At 52.3% G+C, this 18476-nt stretch overlaps 8 protein-coding genes across 9 annotated transcripts; 5 read left to right on the top strand and 3 right to left on the bottom strand.

Annotated features, from left to right (window-relative positions):
* Window positions 1-1476: 1476 nt before the first annotated feature.
* On the top strand, window positions 1477-2898 carry H257_00493 (hypothetical protein; the record flags this gene model as incomplete). The annotated part of the gene is made up of 2 exons (XM_009823215.1): window positions 1477-2313; window positions 2392-2898. 2 exons carry the CDS (start codon window positions 1477-1479, stop codon window positions 2896-2898), a joined length of 1344 nt encoding a protein of 447 aa, XP_009821517.1.
* Window positions 2899-4476: 1578 nt separating this feature from the next.
* On the bottom strand, window positions 4477-5437 carry H257_00492 (hypothetical protein; the record flags this gene model as incomplete). The annotated part of the gene is made up of 3 exons (XM_009823214.1): window positions 4477-4824; window positions 5206-5383; window positions 5433-5437. The coding sequence occupies 3 exons, from the start codon at window positions 5435-5437 to the stop codon at window positions 4486-4488; spliced, it is 522 nt and encodes a 173-aa protein (XP_009821516.1). The 3' UTR covers window positions 4477-4485.
* A 700-nt stretch (window positions 5438-6137) lies between these two features.
* Window positions 6138-8580, bottom strand: H257_00490 (hypothetical protein). The gene is made up of 4 exons (XM_009823212.1): window positions 7658-8580; window positions 7542-7598; window positions 7337-7489; window positions 6138-7243 (listed from the first exon to the last, which is right to left on the bottom strand). The coding sequence occupies exons 1-4, from the start codon at window positions 8570-8572 to the stop codon at window positions 7178-7180; spliced, it is 1191 nt and encodes a 396-aa protein (XP_009821514.1). The 5' UTR covers window positions 8573-8580; the 3' UTR covers window positions 6138-7177.
* Window positions 6172-7124, top strand: H257_00491 (hypothetical protein). Its single transcript, XM_009823213.1, has one exon. It carries the CDS (start codon window positions 6192-6194, stop codon window positions 7041-7043), a length of 852 nt encoding a protein of 283 aa, XP_009821515.1. The 5' UTR covers window positions 6172-6191; the 3' UTR covers window positions 7044-7124.
* A 408-nt stretch (window positions 8581-8988) lies between the features above and the next one.
* On the top strand, window positions 8989-11112 carry H257_00489 (hypothetical protein; the record flags this gene model as incomplete). The annotated part of the gene is made up of 4 exons (XM_009823211.1): window positions 8989-9411; window positions 9467-9976; window positions 10029-10789; window positions 10850-11112. The coding sequence occupies 4 exons, from the start codon at window positions 8989-8991 to the stop codon at window positions 11034-11036; spliced, it is 1881 nt and encodes a 626-aa protein (XP_009821513.1). The 3' UTR covers window positions 11037-11112.
* On the bottom strand, window positions 10850-11859 carry H257_00488 (hypothetical protein). The gene is made up of 2 exons (XM_009823210.1): window positions 11314-11859; window positions 10850-11265 (listed from the first exon to the last, which is right to left on the bottom strand). The coding sequence occupies exons 1-2, from the start codon at window positions 11837-11839 to the stop codon at window positions 11108-11110; spliced, it is 684 nt and encodes a 227-aa protein (XP_009821512.1). The 5' UTR covers window positions 11840-11859; the 3' UTR covers window positions 10850-11107.
* A 325-nt stretch (window positions 11860-12184) lies between these two features.
* Window positions 12185-13866, top strand: H257_00487. 2 transcript variants are annotated; one of them, XM_009823209.1, is made up of 6 exons: window positions 12185-12544; window positions 12593-12940; window positions 13046-13178; window positions 13234-13417; window positions 13472-13634; window positions 13681-13866. In XM_009823209.1, exons 1-6 carry the CDS (start codon window positions 12338-12340, stop codon window positions 13735-13737), a joined length of 1092 nt encoding a protein of 363 aa, XP_009821511.1. In that variant the 5' UTR covers window positions 12185-12337; the 3' UTR covers window positions 13738-13866. The 2 variants fall into 2 exon arrangements, with proteins under 2 accessions (XP_009821511.1, XP_009821510.1); XM_009823208.1 differs by having other exon boundaries at window positions 13472-13866.
* Window positions 13867-14885: 1019 nt separating this feature from the next.
* H257_00486 (hypothetical protein) lies at window positions 14886-18320 on the top strand. Its single transcript, XM_009823207.1, has one exon. It carries the CDS (start codon window positions 15030-15032, stop codon window positions 18231-18233), a length of 3204 nt encoding a protein of 1067 aa, XP_009821509.1. The 5' UTR covers window positions 14886-15029; the 3' UTR covers window positions 18234-18320.
* Window positions 18321-18476: the final 156 nt, after the last annotated feature.

Raw genomic sequence — 18476 nt, 5'->3', positions numbered from 1 at the left:
GTTTTTTTTTTTTTTTTCTTCCGAATGTATGTAACATGTAACCGCCTCATGGGCAGAAACCACAACAATAAACATATTCAATCAATCAGAACTCTAGCGTGATTCAATACTACTGTAGTATTGATTAGACAAACCACGCGAATTTTGGAAGTTTATAGCAAATTTTCAATATCTTGTAGCTACGAGGAGTTTCCAAATTGTCCTTTCGTTTCCTGCTTCACCCCCGACAATGCGTAAAAAATGACCTCTGAATATACATACGTAGGTCAGCCCCTTTTATCATAGTACGTAGTAACAGTTAAACCTTCCCCGACCAGCCCAAAGAATTATATTCTTGGACGATCTCCTCCTTTCCGGGTCCACATGGCAACACACACCATCCACACGACGCGTCATCCATAAACGTGAAGATGTGTATTACAGCAATTGAGTCCCTTAATGCGCTACAAACATTAGTTACATGCACTAGACATGTTGAGGTATGTGTCGAGGAATCTTTTGAGGTAACTCGTTGCTCACAACTAGGCATTTCTTAACTGTAAATATAAAATTTGGTTCCGCCAGGTGAAGAAATTGCGCACCAAGTAGAAGGTTCTAGACCAGCGACAAGTGCAAAAGAGTCAAGGTTTCTTCCGCTGAGTTCAATGTCGGTTTGCCAAATGGCGCTGTGTGATGATAGTAACATTTACCGACAAAACCAAATGTGTTGGCGTTAATTTCATTTCATTCGCAGGACTTGTATTTGGGAACAGGAACAGGATACACCGAAACAATAAAATTGTGAATCCTCTTCGTGCGCTGCTTCGGTGGTTTGAAGCGAAACGAAAGGGCAATTTGGAAATTTCTCTCAGCATAGATTTAGTCTTGGACTCTTAACAATTCCAGCCACGCGAAAGCTTATTGCAAACTGCATCTGTTAAGCGCAGATGTCGTGTGGCCGTTACAGGAACTTAATGTAACTGCTAACTTAGAGGCCAGTTTATGGTGGACGGGACAGTTTAAGGAGCACTCAAATTGGCCAATGGAATAGCTTGAGTATTGGAATGGCCAATGCGATCACTAGAAAAATGAAATCACCAAAAAATAAGCAAAACCCAGCATACATATTTTAAGCTTAAACCGAGGGCCACAAACCGACTCTCCTATTTTGGAAATCGAAGTAAATGAACGTCAAGCTGAAATCTATTCAAGCCGATGAAATCATCAGGATGATGCTCAACCTTTCGGCTTCATGCAGCACTTTTCAGAACTGAAATTCTGTTCCTAAGAGACGAGTAAGCTGCATCCTACAACGAGTTCACTTCAAGTGCACCATAAACTGGCCATTTACGTTCCTCGCACCTACATCGCCGGTGGTTGACACTGTTAAAAATATAGCTGCGGGTGCAGCCGTATGATTTGGGATGAGTTTTCGTCTGCCATTCGTTACCGACTCAAACTGTCCATTCTTTATTTCGAGGCATTGCTGCATCCTCCATGGCTTTGTGGCGCTTCCTCGGGGACCTCTTTCACGTCCATGACTCTGCTCCTACACCCGCCGAAATCGCCCAGAAACGGCGGCCAGTGAAAGCCAAAGCTACCGTAGCACATCGACGTCCACTACAAACCCAGTCGTCGTCGTCGCTGGGATACAACGATTTTCTCAATGCCATTGTCGACACCGACGATATCAAGGCTAGCCATGTTGGCAGCAGCAGTGTCACATCGCGTCCCTCGAGCGACTTGGACGATGATCCGTTCACGCCGCGCAATCACTCGACTCGACATACCCGAGATCCTCCTGTTCAAGTTGCATCAATGTCGTATGCAGGGCCACAACGCCCTAAGCGCGGTTTCGACACACGTCTAAAAGCGCCACCGCCTCCTCCGTCATCGTCTCGACTGCCAAGGCTTCGAGAACGATCGATGCAGGTTCCGCCACTGTCGTCTTCCACCAAAGCCCCGTCGTCTTTCGCTAAAGCCCCGTCGTCTTTCGCTAAAGCCACGTCGTCTTTCACTAAAGCCCCGTCGTCTTTCACCAAAGCCCCGTCGTCTTTCACCAAAGCCCCGTCGTCGTTCACCAAAGCCCCGTCGTCTTTGAACCCGGCAATCCAGAAACTGCCACCACTGTCGACGCACCGCCGAGGTTCCAAGTGGCTGTTCGACTACCAAGACAATCAACCATCCGCCAACGTCGACAGCTTTGTTACTCCAGCAGTGGAAAAGACACGAAGCAATCGAGTTCAAGCGGCCAAGGGCGTTTCATCGGCATCCACTGCCCGAGCACCCCGAACACCGATTGATTTGACTCATTTTGAACTGCAACTACTACCGGTACTCCTGGAATGTGTATTGCCAACTTGATGGCTAATGGAGGTGTAGACATCGATAAATCCTCGTCTACCATGCCAGCAGCAACGACGACGATCCCCCTATCATACGAGAAACCATGCGTTCAACATTGCCTCGGAATTGAGCGGACGAAATAGCGACGAAGACGGTCGTTCCAGCACGAGCTCCCTCCGAAGTCCTCCGGTATCGACGTGTGACAGCATGGCATCCTACGATACCACAACACCGCGTCGTCCAGTTGCGGGGCGGTTAACCTCGTCCGAGTACTTGGCTCGACACGCATCGAACGACTACTTGACGGTGCATCCACCTGAGGGTGGGATGTGCGCAAGCAAGTTACCACCGCCACCAACGTCGTCGAATACCATTTTGAGCCAATTTCAGGCCATCCGATCGCGCAGCGACTCGACATTGGTGGGGTTGATGCGGAGGCCATCCATGGACTTCAGCACCCGCCTCAGTGAAGCAGCCCAGCGGATTCCAGGAGATACACTACTCCCAACTTGTCGACGGCTTGCGCGAACCAGCACCCCCAAAACGACCAAGCGGGTTCGATTCACAGATTAGGATAGTTTATTAGATAGATACTGTATCAGGATAGTTTAATAATAGTATTAGGATACAGTAGTTAACAATAATAGGAGTACAGTAGAATGAATGCACATAACTTTTGAGTTGGTTATTGTGTGTTCTACTCAAAATTTCCGATCCAAATGTCCGCAAAATGACCCCAATGACAAAAAATGGTGGGAATTCCCTCACCAAACACAAGCGTTAATAATCGCCCTATTATGACGCACTTCCTGTGCTGGGTCAATGGACGACGATCCAATCTTGCAGCATCAATATGACCATCTGAGCGCGTAGGCTTCGTATGCGTGTCTCTCCATATCCCAGCACACACCGATTGTACGCACAGACATCTCAAGTACACGAACTGGATGGCCGCAACGTGCGACTACACCTCGTCGTCCTGCCCCCGACAGTTGTGTAGGTATTGAAACACTGAGTTGGATGCCCATTTTCTGCCCAAATCTTCGAAATTCTAGCCAATCATAGCATCGCGGCTATTTGTTGGCGATTTTCACATTGGCTCACAATTGGCAAGTTCAACCGGAAAGCACAATAACATTAACTCTGATTTCCCCACATTACGTTAATCGAATTACTACTGTACTACTGTACTATTTATAGTATCAGTTTACCCGATGCACTTTACAGATATACAGACAGTACTCTGTAAAGCATCGGTACCTGGTATAACCCCTTTACGAAACAAATTCACGAAACACAGTAGTTTTGTATGGTCAATGAAAGCTTATTAAAACCATCATTCGGAAGCAATACACACAATCTCAACTTGAGGACTTCAAAATTGACACTGGTGCGAGACATTTGTGCACAGATCCTTTAGCCACCAGGGAAATTGAAGCACGGCACAAATGCATGGGGCTGCAGTAACTACCAGTCGTTGGTCAATAAGTTATACGTGCTTGAGCTAGGTGTAATGAGTGCCGACAATATCACAGGCTTGCATACGCAATATCGTTGAAAACCACTTGCAGGCTGCAAGTGCTGGCGTCATTCGGGTACTCGTGACGAAACCAAGTCTCACTCATCTCAACTTCCATTGATATTGCTAACACCTACGTACTACTGTAACTCAGTCTACCGCAACCAGCTTACTATGAATTCTTTCCTTACACGTTCGCTCTACACACTGCCCACAAACTACCTACCAGCTACAGCACACACGTTTGAAGCCCGAACATCACCGTAGGAGACTCGACATTGTCGCACGGAGCTTAACATCCAACGACATGGGTACATGCAGTCGTTGATGGTGGTAACACGGCTGCATTAGGGATGTATAGAGTTGGAAAAAAGAAGTGCGAATGATCTGAAGCTGCAGATCTGACGCGGAGATTGCCGCGCATCCAACTCGTTCTGCAAATGTCAGATCTGCAGCTCCATATCATTCGCACTTCAAAGCGCACGTCCATGAATTGTTGGAGCTGAGTTTTCGGACCGGACTATTGTTTGGGTGGGAGGAGAGTGCTATGAACCGGGACACATGGAGCGACGGGGTCGAGGCGGATGCACGTGATCACTGAAAAGGTCATAACAATCATGATTATAATTATAATGACCTTCTCATTGGCGGCACCTGGCGGCAGTGTCGAACGCGATAGTTGACACTATTGCGTTGGGCTTGGAGGAGTGCGGGGATGGCGGGGATGGCGACTCTGGGGCGGTGCTGAATGGTGGAGCCATCTTTCTGCTGTCTCCACCATCCAGCACCTGGCGGCAGTGTCGAACGAGAGGGTTGATGGTTGACACTATTGCCTTGGGCTTGGAGGAGTGCGGGGATGGCAACGCTGGGGTGGTGCTGGATGGCGGAGACATATTTTTGCTGTCTCCACCATCCAGCACCATACCTGTATTGCAAGTTGCCCTCGTTGCTATCGCCACACGGACGAGGGTGGCGACGACCTGCACTGCTAATGTGGCAATTATCTTCCGGATAAGCATGTTTCGTAAAACCAAAATATGTCGACATACTTTCAGAAGAATACATAATCCAAGTACAGAAAATTGCATATTTTGGCTTTACGAAACAGTTTGTTTCGTGTTCCCTGTTTATATCCGGCATATTGTTTCGCCCGTGGTATAAACGAATAACCCATGCAATATAATATAATATTTACTTTGAAGGGAATTTGGAGAATCCATGAAGGTTGAATGTCAGAATAGCAAAAATGTATGTGGTTGACTGTGGTGCACTCCACCACTTGCCTTGTCAATACAGACTGACGATTGACAACTTGAATGGTTATATGAGGAAAATATATCTACGAGAAAAAGATTTCCCACTTGCATGGTCGGCAAGAATGCCTCCTTGGCGTCGTGGCGCTTGAGTTTAAACGTGGGGGTGAGCAGGTCGTTTTCGACGGAAAACGGCTGTGGGTGCAAATAGACTGCCTTGACCGTCTCAAAGCTGTGCAGTCCTGCGGCTTTGTACACGTGCGCAATGTCCTTGTGCACCGCTGACCTACATGCCCAATCACAATCAACACTCAAAGGCATTTCCCCTCTTTAACGACATGGTGGTGTTTCGACTTCGTCATGCTGACACAACTCCACAATATTCGAGCTTGAAATCCCAACGACTTGGCCAACTTGTCACTCCCGGCATGGCGATGCCCACCAGCACCGCATGCAAACTCGCCGTAGCCTTGGTTGCGGCTCAGTTGCTTGCATAGCACCTCCAATATTTCATAACCCTTGTTGGTTAGTACCTCTATACATTTATATTGTTGAATGAGGGCACAAATCGAGGCCCTTTCTAACAGTACACTAGGATAACTATTTTTATCTTGAAGTATGTATTTGTGGTTTAACTGATTAACAGTAAGTATAACTTACAAAGGTTATACTTTTGTAAAGATGTATTTCTGTTGTAGAAATATGTCAGAAAAACCAAGCTGCGGCAGTTAATTGGCTCATATCGACCTTGCCTATCAGAAACAAACAATTTCAAATTGCCAATAGCAAAGGCGTTGGGAATCTCTAGGGGCCATAAGTAGGCAGAATTCTGCGAGCAGGGCCTAGGGAGGGAACATTTCGCCTTTACGGCCCTGGAAGGGGGCATATTTCACAACCTTGCCGCCATTTCCCCTACTACGCTACCGTTCTCTGCTCGTGCCATCCAAATGTCTATTGTGCCAACCGACGGTTCACAAAAAGAAATTCGCCGAAGTGAGAAGATCCATGTACATCCGGATAATCAAACGGATAACTGATGGATTTGACGTGTGGTTGGCTACATGTAGTGCATCACTTCTGACTCCCAGATCTTCATGCAACATCTCCGCTCTGTTGTTGTTCGTGCTGCGTGCACCCAACTCCGCCGCCCTGTGGCTGTAGCCGCCGTCCGCTCGTTTCCCCAAGCGTCGCAAGCCTTGGTCCAACCGGCCATGAGCGTGCGCTTCGCTTCGTCTCGCCGTGGACCTTTGGTCCCCACTGCCGACGACGACGACGAAGACGACGACGACTTTGACTACGGTGACTACTTTGACGGTGATGACGAGGACGACGAGGACAACAAGGTCAAGTACCCTGCTGCCAAGGCGTTCGTTGGCAAGCCCGCTCCTTCGTTCACTGCCCCTGCCGTCGTCCGTGGCGACATCAGCGAAATTTCGCTCTCGGACTACCTCGGCAAGTACGTCGTGTTGTTCTTCTACCCCAAGGACTTCACGTACGTATGCCCGACGGAAATCATTGCCTTCAATGATCGTGCCAAGGAGTTCGAAGCCGTGGGTGCTCAATTGATCGCCGCGTCGACGGACACCCCCGAAGTCCACTTGGCGTGGACCCGCACCCCCCGCAACGTGGGTGGCTTGGGCAAGATGAAGATTCCTATTGTGGCTGATGTCACGAAGGTCATCTCTGCCAAGTACGGCACGTTGGGCGAGTCCAACGGGTTCCCTTACCGTGGTTTGTTCATCATCGACGGCGAAGGCATCCTGCAAAGCTACACGATCAACAACAACCCCGTGGGCCGCAGCGTGGACGAAGCTTTGCGCTTGGTCAAGGCCTTCCAGTTCGTGGAAGAACATGGCGAAGTGTGCCCTGCCAACTGGCAACCCGGCCAGGCCACGATTGTGACCAACCCCAAGGACTCGCAAGAGTACTTTAAGAACGTCAAATAAGCCATCGATCGCTAACACGTTGTGTCCTGTTCGCGCTATTTTGTTATCCAAATAGCGTCGAGCTACCTACTGGTACTTGTATCCAGTGGTGTGACGAGGGTGGGCCATAGGAACGCTTTACAGATGTATTTACGTCAATGGATCGGGGCGAAATCATCGCGGTAGAAGGACACGCAGGGGTACCGCAGCACTCGTTTGTACTACACAAGACATCAATCAGTATGTTTTATTCATAAGGCCATGATGGCTACAGTACTGTTAGTTGAATGCATCAAGTCACCAAGTCTACTTACCGCCAAGGTAGCCACGACCATGAGGATAAACCCCACGACTTCGAGCCAGCTCGAGGATGTCCACGGCTCGCCCATCTTGGGGGAAGTGGCTGGGCGGCTGCAGACGTAGTACAGGAAGAGTCCGATGACCCACACACCCAACGTCCGACCGTTCTAAACGATTATCAAGGAAATGATGACATCAACAAGCAAATGTTGTGTTCACCTCAATCATGCTGCGAACGATCGAGCTCATGTGCTTGGTGACCCAATTCGCAGCTACCTATTCCCCCAACGCGATACTGTAAATACAACCATAGCATAGACAACCGTGGAACGCACATTGTAAGCGGCAATGGACAGCACATACACCACCACTAGCCCGACAAGCGTCGGGGACTGCTGCAGCTTTGCCCATGTATCGACAAAATCTTCGTGCCAGATCTTGGCCACGGCGGACGGCCCTGGCTCGGTCCATGTGAGGAGCGGCACCAACGGGACAAAGAGAACGAGCCCCCACACGCCTTCCATGCCGGCCTGGAGGATCGGGCTGACATGCAGCGTCGTCATAAAGTACTCTTCGATCGCAATGTTGACAGAGTACCCGAGCCGAGAGAGCAAAATGAACACCATCCCAACGAACGTGTTCCAGGCATCGGAAGGCGCTGATTCAGACTCATGGGATGACCCGGCTATGGACACCAACACGAGGGCAAATGCCACTAGTGCCAGGCTGATGTAGTTGTATAGGAACAAGTGCACGTGCATAAACTTGACCGAGATGAACGCGCTGAAGATGAGCATGGACCCGCCGCTCATTTGGTACACCGATGCGGGAATCCACAGCAACCCCACGAACGAAAAGATGCTTTGCACGAGGTCCAGGGCTGCCGGCACGACTGTTGCCACCAACGTTCGTGTGGACGGCCACTCTTGGACTGCAATAAACAACTTGTGCGTGTGTGTTGGGTCGTGCAATGGAAGGGGGGTTTCCAAGTACGGCCGGTGGAGCAACTTCTTGCGAATCACGAGGTAGACCAAACACAACGTCATGCCGAGCTTCACTTGCAGCACGCCGAACCATGGCTTGTGGAACGCACAGCGCAAGGACGTGATGCCGTCGCCCACGTCGCATTGTTCCGTGCCTTGAGCCACCATGTCGAACTGCATCTTCATGATGATGGTGTTCATCGAGCCTGTTAATAGCGTAAACAGAGCAATGAAGTGGCTGCCGCACGCCTCGCTGGCATGCGCCATGGCACCGCAAATTACGAAGTACACATGGGGCGATCAGTCTTGATTGAGATCGCCAATGTGAGCTAATCATCCGGATACGCTGCCAAAGGTCACTGCAATTGAATAAAACATACCTTATAATTTGTAAAGGATAGGACGAATTTTTATAGCGCCAAGACCCAAAACTTCAACTCGCTTGTCATCCCAGCGTACGAAATGACGATGCTATGTACTTGAAGAACCTTGGACCATGGCGGAACCAATGGTGCCAACTACTCGTGCATGACAAGAGGAAGAAGAACGCAGAAGCTATCGGGATATGTAGCAGAGCTGATAGCGTACTACTTGACAAGGATAAGTGAGTGTGAAGGCTGTAACTTGAGGTGACAAGGATTATCCGGATGCGACATCGAAAAGATCTCAACATTTGCCATACTATGGAAGAATCGTTGCATGCTGATGAAGTCGTCCATGCAATGGCATCGCTGGTTCAGTCTAGCTTTGGGCCATTGGGGGCGGAGACGTTGCTCTTCTGTCCACCAGAGCCACCCATTCTCACGTCGTCGGGATACACGATTCTTCATTACGCCGACATGACCAAATCACATATAGCCCACCCGATGAAGTCGTTCCTAATGCAAAAAGTCCGGGCCGTGTACCGTGACATGGGAGATGGAGTCTCACAGTACTTGCTCCTTCTTGACTTGATCTTGCAGCGAATTGAGATATCTCGCGTGTGGTCCACGGCATTCGCCACCGCCAAGTCCTCCATCGGTCCGCTGTTTCATGCCACGTTCGATACTTCCACAATCCGCACCGCTGTGATCTTTGACGCTGTTACACGGCTTCCTTCTCCTTCCGTACGACTTCACCATCGAGATAGCCGTATCGTTTTCTCACGTGTTATCGTCCTAGCTCCATGAAGCTGCAAGGGCAATCGTCACCACGGCGCTCACTGGACTCTTCAACCCCAGCGTCGTGGCGTATCTTGCAGACTTGACTGTGGACTGGATGTTCAAATCTGTGGCAGCCTCGTTCCATCACTTGCTTCCTACGACCCCAGCCGACTTGCATGTGTACCTCGATCACATCCAACGACATGCCAACGACACGTTGCTTCAATTGTCCATGGGGCCCTTGGATGCATCCCGCATCACGAGGCGTCACGAGTACCTCATCCGCCTCTCGTCGCACTCCAACGTCACCCTTCGCGACGAGAAACTGCCCATGGGGCAACGCATCGTTCTGTTTGTCGGCAGCCTCGACCAACTGGGTGCCAGTGCTGTCGAAGTGCAAGTGCCATCTGCCACCACGTATCTGTCGTCGATTCACTGGAGTGCCCAGCGTGTGGATGAGTTTGTGACAACGCTCAAGTCACAGCATCAAGTCAACTTGGTCCTGTGCTCGGAATGCGCCCCCGACCACGTACACTAGACGACATTCATCTACCTATTCGTAAAGTCACATAACCAAGCAGGTCGTCGCGAGCTGCGTCCAACACGGCATCGTCTGCCTTCCGTTCGTCGACAAAGCTGATCTGTTTGCTCTCGCTGCCCGCACGGGTGTGTCGTGGCTCACAAATGTGTTCGATCCTATCGACGAAGCCCGCCACGTTGCCGTCAACACGGCCCCCCTGCGCCTCATTCGCGCGGGAGGGGCGTCCTTTGTCGTCTTGGATGCCCTGACCTGCCCCTCCACGTCGTCATATTCCCCCACGAAAGAAGCCACGGAGGTGAGGGTTGTCGTCCCTCAAGTGCTGCTACGAGCTCCGTCCAAGGGACTGTGCAAGCAGTACTATTACGCTGTCAAGAAAGGTTTGCGCGTGTTGCGGTTCTGGTGCTCCAGCAGCAGTATGACGAGCCCGTCGTCGTTCTGTCACGATGACGTGGCAACACCACAAACGTACCTGGCAAGTCTAGGTGGCGCCCAAGCCCCCGAGCTCGGCTTGGCCCATGCGTTGATGCATTCTTCGCCCCTGTCGTCTCTTATTCCATTGCCAGTCCGAGCGATCCTCGCACAAGCTCTTGTGGGCACGTACAGTCTGTTGCGGGCCAACTCGACGGCTTCGTCGACATCCGCTCCATTTCCAGCTGTCCACCACCACCCCATCCTCATGGGCCGGATAGACCTCGACACTTGTTGTGACGACACGCCCAACAATCAAACGACTTCCCGCCACGAGGCCATCAAGGGCGTGGTGCTGGACATGCGAGCCGTGCTGACCACCCACGCTGGACCGTACGTGTATATGCTATTCCTACGATGTGATGTGGTTCAAGGGTGGGGGGGTTGTGCTAGGGTGGAGGTAACCCGAGTCGTGGAGGCGCGGCCAGAAGAGTATGGCGTGGTGCATCCGCTGGGGCACTGCTGTCGACTGTTGGAGCATGTGCTGGGTACGTTGGAGGAAGTGTGTCGTCTGGACAAGCAATTCCTTCGCGTGCGGCGGCGACGGACTGCGAAGGAACGGGAGGACGATGGGCCATAGGACGGCGAGGACAGTGCATGCAAAAGGATCCAGGGAAGTAGGTGGAGTGAAATAGAGAAGAGCTAATTTTATTATGCCGTTATGGACATGTAATACGCTTCCAGCGACGGGTGTAACTGGATGGAGTCTCGGGCCGTGGACGACGTCGAAGGCGGAAGCGCACCGCCTGTACCGAGCAACACAATCGAAGGAAGGAACGGACGCAGGCCGATGGCAACATCTTGATTGCCTACTCATGGTGATAAGTCGACAAGATAGTGGATGACGATAGGCGTACCTTCTACGTGTACCACGGGCTCGATTTGACGGACCAGGGCAATCTTGCCCGCGACGGTGGAGCAAAAGAGGATCTTGTGCACCTGTAAACCAGTCTGGGTCGCGGGGTGCCATGCGAATTGAGGCACTTGACTGACGGCATGCAGGATGTCGCGCTTGTCCGCCTCGCTTTGGACGTGGAACAACAAGAATAGGTCCGAGACTGCGATCAAGTCGACGACGATGGCGATGGCAGCCTCCGCAAAGGTACGGGACGTGGGGCTGTCTAGAAGGACATTTCCCGCGAGACAAATGGGCCGCACACCTGCTTTGAGAGGCAAGTGAGCATGCAATTTCTTTTGTGTGGGCGTGAGCGACTCAGTCACAATCGCCTTGCAATGGCCCGCTCGCGCCGACGCTGATGGATCCTGCGGCGATTGTCGGTTGAGCGAACCTTGACCCGCATTATGTTGTGGTCGTGACAGCATCCACGCAGAGAGGACGAGCACAAGGGCCACCAGGACCAGAGACACCCAGTCGTCCGACATCAGAGGGGAATCAAGCCAACTAACTGTAAATGCAAAATGTTGCATCCGGATAATTCTTCAGCGTGCGATCCGGAATACTGGCACGAGAATTAAAAATCTGACGCCATGAAGTCCATCCCCCACCGCCAAGGCATGATACCGTTAACTATTAGCTACTGCTACGCATTGTGCATCAGTTCATGCAACCATCATTTCAGGTGGGTTCCCACAATTCACAGTCAGGAGAAGCCATATTCCTCAGGATTGCCGATGTACTTTATCCAATATGGTGGAGACCACATGTATGTACTTTAACTCACTCCGTTGAATCACAGTGGGTATGCTGTGGCATGGACGTCTTCGTGATCATTGTTCTAGGGTGACAGTTTGTCATACAGTACTAGAGAGCTGAAGGTGTGGTCGATAGTGTCGTCTTGGGTGTACGTAGGGTCCCCGTCGGTAGGGACATCGTGGCTGTTTTGCTTCTGGCTCTTCCCGACCAACATTCTCGTTATCCGGATGCATCCGCTGCGCATATCGAAAGCAACAACATTCGCTGGCCAAAGCGCAATGAGGAAGGCAGTGCTTGGAGGCGCAGGCAAGGCAGAGGTGTCCTTGGAAGAACAGATGCAGGTCGACATGCATGCGTGGTGGCAGCCTTTGCACGACTTGATCGGACACCCCACCCTTCGCTACCACCCTGCTATTGAAACGTTCCTCCGCAAGGTTGCGTGGTTGCCTGTGATTGCATTTTCGATTCATGCCATGAGATAGTGTGCGGACACGGAAGCGGACAAAGACGGGTACGAGTACTTTGATATTCGAAAGAGCGTGGAAGGCGCGCCGTGGTTTGAGGCGGCGTTGACAGTGCAAACCCCGGCCACGAAGAAGAAGAACCGGTACCGCGACGTGGTGCCGTTCGAAAAGACGCGCGTGCGCCTTCGAGCGCCATTGTCGTCTTGTCCTGCTGGAGACTACATCAACGCCAACTACATTTGGAACGAACAGTACATTGCGTGCTGCGCGCCGCCCCCGTCCGCCATCGAGGACTTCTGGTCCATGGTGTGGCACGACAACGTGCACGTGATACTCATGCTCACCAACTTTGTCGAACGCGAAATGGTACGCCAAGCAACATCAATATTCCATTCTCGTTGGAATCGCGCATTCTGTTTGTGCTATCCCATACAACGTGAATCACATGACATATCCATTGAAATGGCCTAGCTCAAAGCCGACATGTACTGGGTTGCCAAAGGCCGCGCCGTCGACGTCGGCAACTTTACGGTGGAGCTCCAGCATGAAGAGGAGTCGGCGCGCGGCTACACGCTTCGCTGCATGATCCTTCGACATCCCGCCAGTACATCGTCTTCACAACCTCACTTCATACGTTGTGGCTAACATCGAATGGCTAGCCAACACGTCGAGGCGCGTATACCACGTACAGCTGAACACGTGGCCAGACCATGGCGTGCTCCAGGACTTCGCCGTGATCAAGCCCATGTTGTGCTTGGTGCATGGCCTCAACAGCCTCCCCGACCGAACGGCCACTGAAGCTGACGGGGTGGCGGGCGGAAGGCCCGTGGTTGTGCATTGCAGGTACCCCCTTCCTCGCTGCCTAACTTTGCATGGATCTTACTTGCATCTCGTTAGCGCTGGCATTGGGCGGTCGGGAACGTTCATCGCAATCGACATCATCCTCAGACAACTGCGTGCGGTGTCAACGACGTCGGACGACCAACTGCATGACGCGCTGGACGTGCGGGGGATCGTCCATCGCATCCGAAGCGAGCGGCCAGGCATGGTGCAAACTGCGGTGCGTGTCATTGATTTTGATCGAGTCTTTGATGGCATGCTTGTAGGAGCAATATCAAATGATATACCAGTACATCCGAGCCGTGTTGGCCGGTCAGAGTTAGGCCCACTTGCGGACGTAGGAGTAGGTAGTACATAGGACCCAGGTCGTTACTAGTGAGACGTAGTAACGAAGGTTTGTCCAATGACTTTATGATACAAGTCGAAATGGCTGTACACTAGTCAAAGGGGAAGAGTTGTGTGCAGCAAACACTCACATCTCTCAACACACACACACATGTAGGACTGGGGTCGACTTGATCTGATAGTCCAGTCGATGGACATGTGCAAACAGTGTGGTGCTGCTGGCCATCGTAGGTTGCATGCAGTACGAAGCAAAATCTATACAGCGTCGAACGGCCTACACACAAGAAGGATCTCCCATTACCTCGGTTTTGCTACAGGAAGTGGCGCTGCTTTAGCACTTCACCGCGACGGACTCGCCAGTCGCATTTAGTACTGCGATATCATCTCGCTTTCGACCCGGGCCATGCGATACGGGGCTGTTGGTAGTGGTAAACAATGCAACCCCTTTGAGCGACTGTCCTCAAAAGTAGACACCAGTGTGGTCAATACGCGGCGAGCGCATCACGATTGATTGCTATGGTGTACTTGAGTGACATTAGCAGAGTACAATGGTGATGGAAATGGACGAAGAAGGATAGGCCCCACGAGCTCGCCGAAGAAGCCGCTACTAAAGGGCTCGCATGTCCTAGCCCACGTCAACGTGGCTATGCTATCCCTGCATTGGTACTATATACTACTACAGCTCAATCGTCAGCATCGAGCACGTGTATGGCCTCTTATACTTTTGATTTCACAATGCTAGTGATAAAAAACCTGAGAGGGCCGGCCCTGGGAGATATACTCGTGAGGGAGTGGTTCATGTAGGACGTCAGTATCAAGCGCTATGCCAATGCTCCAGCACAACGACCTCGAAAACGTCCACCGATTCTCGTCATTCTGGCTAACTAGGTAAATCAACACTGTGTGGCTGCGCTGGATAATTGATATGATTGGATGGAATTATAACCAATCGTACTCTTGATCTTCATTCGTTGGGTGAAATACGATCCTGGAGAGCCACGTTGTGGGAGACTGGAAACTTATGTTACAGCAAATCCAATGTTAAGAAAAAAGTTCCAGAAAATCCAATGTTAGCAAAAACATCATGAGGAGGACGAGCCCAAGCGACATAATATCATTTGATTCTTGTCGATTTCGAACATGACGTTTAACTAATCGGTGAAGACGCGACAGTAAACGTTCCATTGCTCGAATCGAATGACAAGCTTGGGTTTCGAGTGCCGATGTCTGATAGCTCATTGTCGCTTTTACGATCTTCTTTACATACAAGATGGGGACTAGTCGACTGCTCCTGCTCGCGATCGCCGCGATTGTCTCGTCGGGCAACTACGTGCAATTCAACAATGAAATCGGCCTGCACCTCCAAGCCCAGCAAGCTGAAACTCCGTGGCGAGCCATGTACACCCAAGCATCGTCTGAAGTGGTCACGATGGACCTCGATGGTCGAGGTGGCTTCAGCTTCCTTGACAGTTCGGCGACAGCTGCCGTCAACGCCATCGTCGCTCCCCGATGCAACCAATTCCCGGTCGTCGAAGGCCCCTGCTCGATTCACGTCCTGTTTGCCGTGTCCAAGTGTTTAGACACGTCTACGATTCTTGTCTTTTCCCAGTGGATGCAAAAGCTGGCCGCTGCCGAACGCAAGTTCCTCACAGGGGGTCGAGCATGCAATGTGACATTCTCCACCGTCCTCCTCGCTGCCTGCACCGAAGCCCCTCGCACCGCCACCAGTTCCTCCTCGTTATCCACCACCGAACTCGCGAGCTATTTTACGCCATTTGGCAACGTGTACTGCTCCATGGCCGAGCTTGGCCTGAACACGACAGTGCCCCCCGCCGCGGTGGTGAGCTTGTTCAGTGACAAAATATCACACGATGTTGTCGTGGCCTACGAAGAAGAGCGTTCCGTGCACACCGTGTTCAACTTTTACGTATGTCCCGTGGGCGCGGTCGCGACCAAATGCCAAGCGGCGCACAAGTCGTTTGCGGACGACTCGACATTCCTCGCGCAGGACGCCGACCTGTTTGTGCACAGCCCGTTCAAAGCCGTGCAGAGTTTTCACTGCGCCAACGCATTACCCAAAGGTCTCCCCGTCGTGTACGTGGACCCTGCGGGGGCCCGCCAGTGCTTTTGCAAATGCCCCAGTGGGTATGAAGAGTCCACGGTCAACGAGAAGCGGGTGTGTGTACCAGCGCCCAAGGAAACCTGCGCCTGCTATTGGAGCGGCCGCAAATACGCATTTGACATCACGACGGCTAGCGATGGCCGCAGTGCTGCCAACACCTGCCGCATTTCCAACCTGTACCCGCAAACGATCAACCGAATTCCATACCCCCGGAGCAATTACGTGGCACAAGCTCGTACGAACGACGGCGACACCAATGCGGTCAACGTCACGGACGGCTCACCTTTGATTCAAGTGTCCGTGACCCAAGTGAGTGGCGGGTCGAACGAACTCAGTTACCCCGTGGAAACCACCAAGCGCTTTGCATGGAGTTACTTTGTACAACATCGGGAAGCGATTGCAAACGACATTTCCCTTACTGGCCCGGGGATCTACGCCATCAAAATGACCGCCAAGGGATACCGCAGCGCCGCCGACTGCGAGGTGTGTGTGGCTGTGGTGGACAAGTTCCGACCCGTCAGCTCTAGCCAATGCCCCAAACCATTCTGCGACCAAGACTCGTGCCTCGACTCCACGGCGGTGCTGAAATCGCAACCGGTCGCAGAGTACACACCCAAGAACATTGCGGCCGCGCAAGCGTTGATCGACGCACATGTGGCCTACGCTGCCGACAAGAACGTCGTCAACGACGTGTGCGGCGGCAGCAGTGGCGGGCGGTGCGACGACAAGCGCTTCACGCGCCGAAACATGTTTGATGCCGCGTACGCGGAAGTCGCTAGTTTTGACAGCGGCCGGACTTGCTTTACCGACAAAGTCAAGCCTGATATTGTGGCCAAGCTCCAAGAGTCCCCCTTTGGGGGCGATTTGGGCCTGCTCAACGTCGCGGTACCAGTGCCGGCGGGGCAGTGTACCCGGTGCTGCAAATTCGAAACCAAGTTGAAAGAGTTTTGGCACAACTACCAGTGCGGCAACTCGACGCCCCCCGCCAAAGTTTGTGGCGGCAGCGATCCCGGATGTGTCACGGAACAATGCCTGGTTGGTCGTGGCTCGACGTTCTTTACGGCGTCGGCGACCGTAAAGGCCGAATACGAAGTCACCACGAAGGAGCTGATTGCAAACGTGTTCCCGACCAAGGGGTACCAAAGCGAGACGGAAATACACTTGCAACTGGAATGTTCAGCGTTTGGTCGGTCCGACCAAGGCAAATGCGGCCACATCGCGCCACTGCACGACCTCTTTGCCGTCTCGAGCAACTTGAACGACCGGTCAATCCTCGTGGACGAAAAGCAGTACGTATATTGGCGGTTTCGAGTGGACGGCGGCGACTGGCGCAGCTTTGACGACAAGGTCGCGGTCCGGTTTTACGGCGAGCATGCCGTGGTGGCGCTGGAAGCGTGGTCGCAATGCGGCATCGTGAAGACGTTTGTGTTCCACGTGTACCAGCACCTGAACCAACCGATCAGTGTGAACGACGACTTTGACGGAATGTGGTACCAGTCGTCGAGCAGTTTGGACTCGACGACTGGGGGCGGCCTGTGCAACTATGCGCAAAGTGACTTTGCTGAGCTCACGTTTGACTTTCAGCCGCTCGCCGGACTGGTCGTCAACCAAACGCAAACACTGCCGTGGGTGTCGACGGGGGTCGCATGCGACGTGCAGTACGCGGACACCCGCCTGCCAGTGCCCCTGTTTGCATCCACCGCACGCAACGCGACGGTTCTCCGCCGCTTTAGCTTTCAAATGCAGTCGTTACCGACCACCCGCGCCGACACGACGTTTTCGGTCCTGTGCAAGTTTTCGTACGCCAGCACCTACACCAACCGCACGGTGACCCTCCCCGCGACCAAGACATTCACCATCAAGAACTGCGACAAGCCCGACTGGGACTGCCCCTTCGGCGAGTGCTCCGATAAGTGTGCTGCGGCGGGCGCCCCCGCGCCATTCAGCATCTGCGGGGGTCGCTCGGTGTCCACATCTGCATCCTCCGAGACAGTCGTGACGTTCCAAAGGAAGGCGTGCTGCGCCACGTGCGGACCCGCCGAGTGCCAGAGTGTGTTTGGCCGATCCGTGGTGCTTCGTGACGAAGAAGATGTGTTGCAGTGCGTGGTGTCGGAAGGCGCCAAATCCAACTACACCACAGAGCTGCTCGAGTTGCAAGCGCATGAAGACATGACCACGTCCGTGTCAACTGCAGTCGTCGCCTGTGTGTTTCTTGTGCTGGGTGTGCTCCTTGTCGTATGGGGGCGGCGACAAGTGAACACCCACTGCGATGACGGGTCAGATATGGAGGGGGATTTGTTCGTGGACTACACCATGAACGGGGGGTACTACCCGTTGTTGGACCGCCAATAAGGGTGGCTATGACAGTCTCTGTAGTTTTGGTTTTGTAATAAATACATATGTCGTGTTCATGACACAATACAACAATTTTTTCCCGCAGATTTGCCCTGCACTAACTTGTTACACTGACTATCGGTAGTAGTACGTACCCAATGTACAATCGATATCTTTCATATGAGAAATATGAGCTCAGCACCGAGATCATCTGAACGCGATGTCGAGGTCTTCCTGCTGGAACTTTGGCCTGCCGACGCC

Source organism: Aphanomyces astaci (assembly GCF_000520075.1).
Source record: "Aphanomyces astaci strain APO3 unplaced genomic scaffold supercont1.1, whole genome shotgun sequence".
Taxonomy (NCBI): Eukaryota; Oomycota; class Saprolegniomycetes; order Saprolegniales; family Verrucalvaceae; genus Aphanomyces; species Aphanomyces astaci.
Note: the sequence above shows the minus strand (reverse complement) of the source record. Positions and strands in the feature narration are given on the sequence as shown.

Coding starts and splice junctions, on each gene's coding strand:
- H257_00491 (XM_009823213.1), top strand. CDS start 6,192: ATGCAACATCTCCGCTCTGTTGTTGTTCGTGCTGCGTGCACCCAACTC.
- H257_00490 (XM_009823212.1), bottom strand. CDS start 8,572: ATGGCGCATGCCAGCGAGGCGTGCGGCAGCCACTTCATTGCTCTGTTT. Junction 7,599..7,657: donor TGTCCATTGCCGCTTACAAT/GTGCGTTCCACG, acceptor TTGGGGGAATAG/GTAGCTGCGAATTGGGTCAC. Junction 7,490..7,541: donor TCGTTCGCAGCATGATTGAG/GTGAACACAACA, acceptor ATAATCGTTTAG/AACGGTCGGACGTTGGGTGT.
- H257_00488 (XM_009823210.1), bottom strand. CDS start 11,839: ATGTCGGACGACTGGGTGTCTCTGGTCCTGGTGGCCCTTGTGCTCGTC. Junction 11,266..11,313: donor GCCCGTGGTACACGTAGAAG/GTACGCCTATCG, acceptor CACCATGAGTAG/GCAATCAAGATGTTGCCATC.
- H257_00487 (XM_009823208.1), top strand. CDS start 12,338: ATGCATCCGCTGCGCATATCGAAAGCAACAACATTCGCTGGCCAAAGC. Junction 12,545..12,592: donor TTGAAACGTTCCTCCGCAAG/GTTGCGTGGTTG, acceptor GCCATGAGATAG/TGTGCGGACACGGAAGCGGA. Junction 13,418..13,471: donor CCCGTGGTTGTGCATTGCAG/GTACCCCCTTCC, acceptor GCATCTCGTTAG/CGCTGGCATTGGGCGGTCGG.
- H257_00486 (XM_009823207.1), top strand. CDS start 15,030: ATGGGGACTAGTCGACTGCTCCTGCTCGCGATCGCCGCGATTGTCTCG.